This window comes from Rhagoletis zephyria, unplaced genomic scaffold, assembly GCF_001687245.7.
Source record: "Rhagoletis zephyria isolate East Lansing unplaced genomic scaffold, Rhagoletis_zephyria_1.1 Rzeph_scaffold_02443, whole genome shotgun sequence".
NCBI lineage: Eukaryota > Metazoa > Arthropoda > Insecta > Diptera > Tephritidae > Rhagoletis > Rhagoletis zephyria.
Window position 1 is genome coordinate 54,089 of NW_016159527.1, and position 2,985 is coordinate 57,073.

General features: G+C 43.0%; 1 protein-coding gene across 1 annotated transcript in view; it reads right to left on the bottom strand.

The window, feature by feature from the left end:
• LOC108366908 (uncharacterized) overlaps positions 1-2,985 on the bottom strand; it is a gene marked incomplete at its 3' end in the record, with an annotated part of 5,185 nt that overhangs the window by 1,239 nt on the left and 961 nt on the right. Inside the window, exons 2-3 of the mRNA XM_017621396.1 lie at positions 1,907-2,755; positions 34-1,770 (exon numbers count right to left, since the gene is read on the bottom strand). Coding sequence (XP_017476885.1) covers positions 34-1,770; positions 1,907-2,755 — 2,586 coding nt within the window. The remainder of the gene's footprint in view (positions 1-33; positions 1,771-1,906; positions 2,756-2,985) is intronic.

A 2,985-nucleotide genomic window follows, 5' to 3' on the forward strand; every position in this document is an offset into this window, starting at 1 on the left:
GTTAAAGCTGTTAGATCGTTAGGATTGTCGGACATTGGGCTGATTGGTCTGGAATTTAGGATTCCTTCCACCTCGATGATTATCGTGTCCAATTCTTCATACGCTAAGGACGCTGGTGCGAGGTGCTTCTTATTAGTAGATGCTGATTTTACCGCTGCTTCCCATAAACCGCCAAAATGTGGAGTCCTAGGAGGTATAAAATGAAATGTTATTCCCTTTCCGCTGCACTGCTTTACTATTGATTCTCGTGATGAATTTCCATAAACAACGTCAGTAAGTTCAGAAAGCTGGTTTTTCGCGCCTACAAAATTGGTTGCGTTGTCACAATATACATTTTGACAATGTCCTCTTCGGCTTATAAATCGTTTTAAGGCACCAAATAATGCATCCGTCGTCAAGTCGCTAACTAATTCCAAATGCACTGCTTTTGTGGCAAAACAGCAAAATACCGCTACATAGGCCTTTTGTGGTTTCTTTCCCCTTATCTTGAAGTGAACCCAAAATGGCCCGCAGAAGTCCACGCCTGAGTTGATGAATGGTCTTGCTGGAGTTACTCTTGTTGAAGGCAAATTCCCCATAATTTGACTCATTAGTTTTGGCTTAGCTTTGGTGCATCTTACACAGTTGAGCACAATTGATCGGGTCAGCAATTTTCCCTTTATAGGCCTTTGCCTTGTGTAAGCTAAGAGCGCTTGAGGTCCACAATGACGGTTTTCTTTATGGATCATTTGTACTAATAATTTGGCGAGTGAATTGTTATGTGGAATTAGCATAGGGTGTTTGGCATCGTATGCAAGTTCTGATGCTTGTAGACGCCCTCCAACTCGGATGATACTATTATTGTCCAGAAACGGTGACAGGCTGCGGAAAGAACTGTTTTTGCGTACTTCGTTGTATTTTTTAAGGTGCTGAAGCTCTTCCTCAAAGTCCGATTGCTGCATTGTATGAACGATTACCACAAGCGCTTTTTCCAATTCGTGTACGGTCAAGGGAATGTCTGACTCCCGCGATTGGTTTCTGGCCTGGTTGATAAATCTCAGCATGTAGCCTGTCACTCTTTGTAATGTTTTGAAAGAGCCATTGTGTCGAATGCTATAAAGTACGCTTCCTTCATGTCCAGTGGTTGCAACAGCGACTGATGTCACCCCTTTCCGTTCCATGTTGATACCTTCGTCGATTACTGATAATGCCTTGGAATACTTTGAACGCCAAGTGTCTTCTTTACCAAGCAAGATTGTTTGCCCATAAAACCACATATTGCATGTTTCTAGTCTCCCCGGCGGCAGTCCTCGTGATAGAATGTCAGCTGGGTTGTCTTTTGAGCTTATATGCCGCCATTGTTCAGCGGTAGTGTGCTCATTAATAACAGCTATACGGTTTGCCACAAATGTTTGGTATGATGCTGAGGATGAGTTAATCCATGCCAACACGATTTGTGAATCAGTCCAAAAGTATGTAGCCACATCGTCTAGCTTAAGGTCTGATTTGACCCTTGTAGTTAGTTGAGCACCCAGTACTGATGCACAGAGCTCAAGCCGAAGAATAGTTTGCCATTTCAAGGGTGCCACACGTGATTTTGCACAGAGCAGCCTAACTTGTACTCGTCCCTCATCCAGCTCGGATCTAATGTAAATCGCAGCACCATATGCCTTTTCTGATGCGTCGGAGAAGACATGAATTTGAATTTTTGCTGGGATGTATCCTTCAAACACGTGCCGTGAAACTTGCAAGTTGTCCAATTTTTGCAAATCATTTCGAAATGTTGTCCATCTCTCATTCAAATCGGCTGGTAATGCTTCATCCCATGTCAGCTTCAGTTGCCAGAGATCTTGAATAAACATTTTTGCCATGACTACAATTGGTGCTAGTATCCCCAACGGATCGAANATTACGAAATGTTGTCCACCTCTCATTCAAATCGGCTGGTAATGCTTCATCCCATGTCAGCTTCAGTTGCCAGAGATCTTGAATAAACATTTTTGCCATGACTACAATTGGTGCTAGTATCCCCAACGGATCGAAGAGCCTTGCAAGATCGGCGCTGACTGAGTGTTTAGTTGCAAGACTGCAGCTTCCTAGGCATACCTTTACGCAGAATCGATCCATCTTAGGCATCCATGTTAACCCCAACGTTTTAATAGTTTGATTGATGTCATTGTCAAAGTCTATGTCAACTTCTTGTTCCTCCCTGCTAACATTTTGCAGTAATTGTGAGTGATTGGCGCACCATTTTCTTAGGTTAAGACCACGTTGTTTTAAGATGTGTATCAGTTGCTGTTGGATTTCCATCGTCGTGGTTAAGCTGTCTGGCCCACCAATTCCGTCATCTACATAAAAATTGTCCTGTAGAAACTGAGCACCAAGAGGATTTTGTAATGCATTTTCTTTTGCAATTTTCTGAAAACATTTGGTGGCTAAATATGGAGCAGATCTTGTCCCATATGTGATTGTATTTAGCTGATAATGCTTTATTGATAGGCTTGAATCCTTTCGCCAGATGATAAGTTGGAATTTGCGTTCGTCCGGTTGAATGAGCATCTGTCGATACATTTTTTCTACATCTGTGGTGAAGACGAACCTGGGCAAACGGAAGCGAAGTAAAATGGTGAAAAGCTCGCTCTGAACAGTGGGTCCGGTATACATGAGGTCATTCAAAGACATGCCAGTGGACGATTTTGCTGATGCGTCGAACACCACACGTAATTTTGTAGTGCGGCTTTCGGGTCTCACAATGCAATGGTGAGGAATGAAGTACCTAGGTTTACTGATGGAATCAATATCCACTTGCGTCATGTGNATAGGCTTGAATCCTTTCGCTAGATGATAAGTTGAAATTTGCGCTCGTCCGGTTGAATGAGCATCTGTCGATACATTTTTTCTACATCTGTGGTGAAGACGAACCTGGGCAAACGGAAGCGAAGTAAAATGGTGAAAAGCTCGCTCTGAACAGTGGGTCCGGTATACATGAGGTCATTCAAAGACATG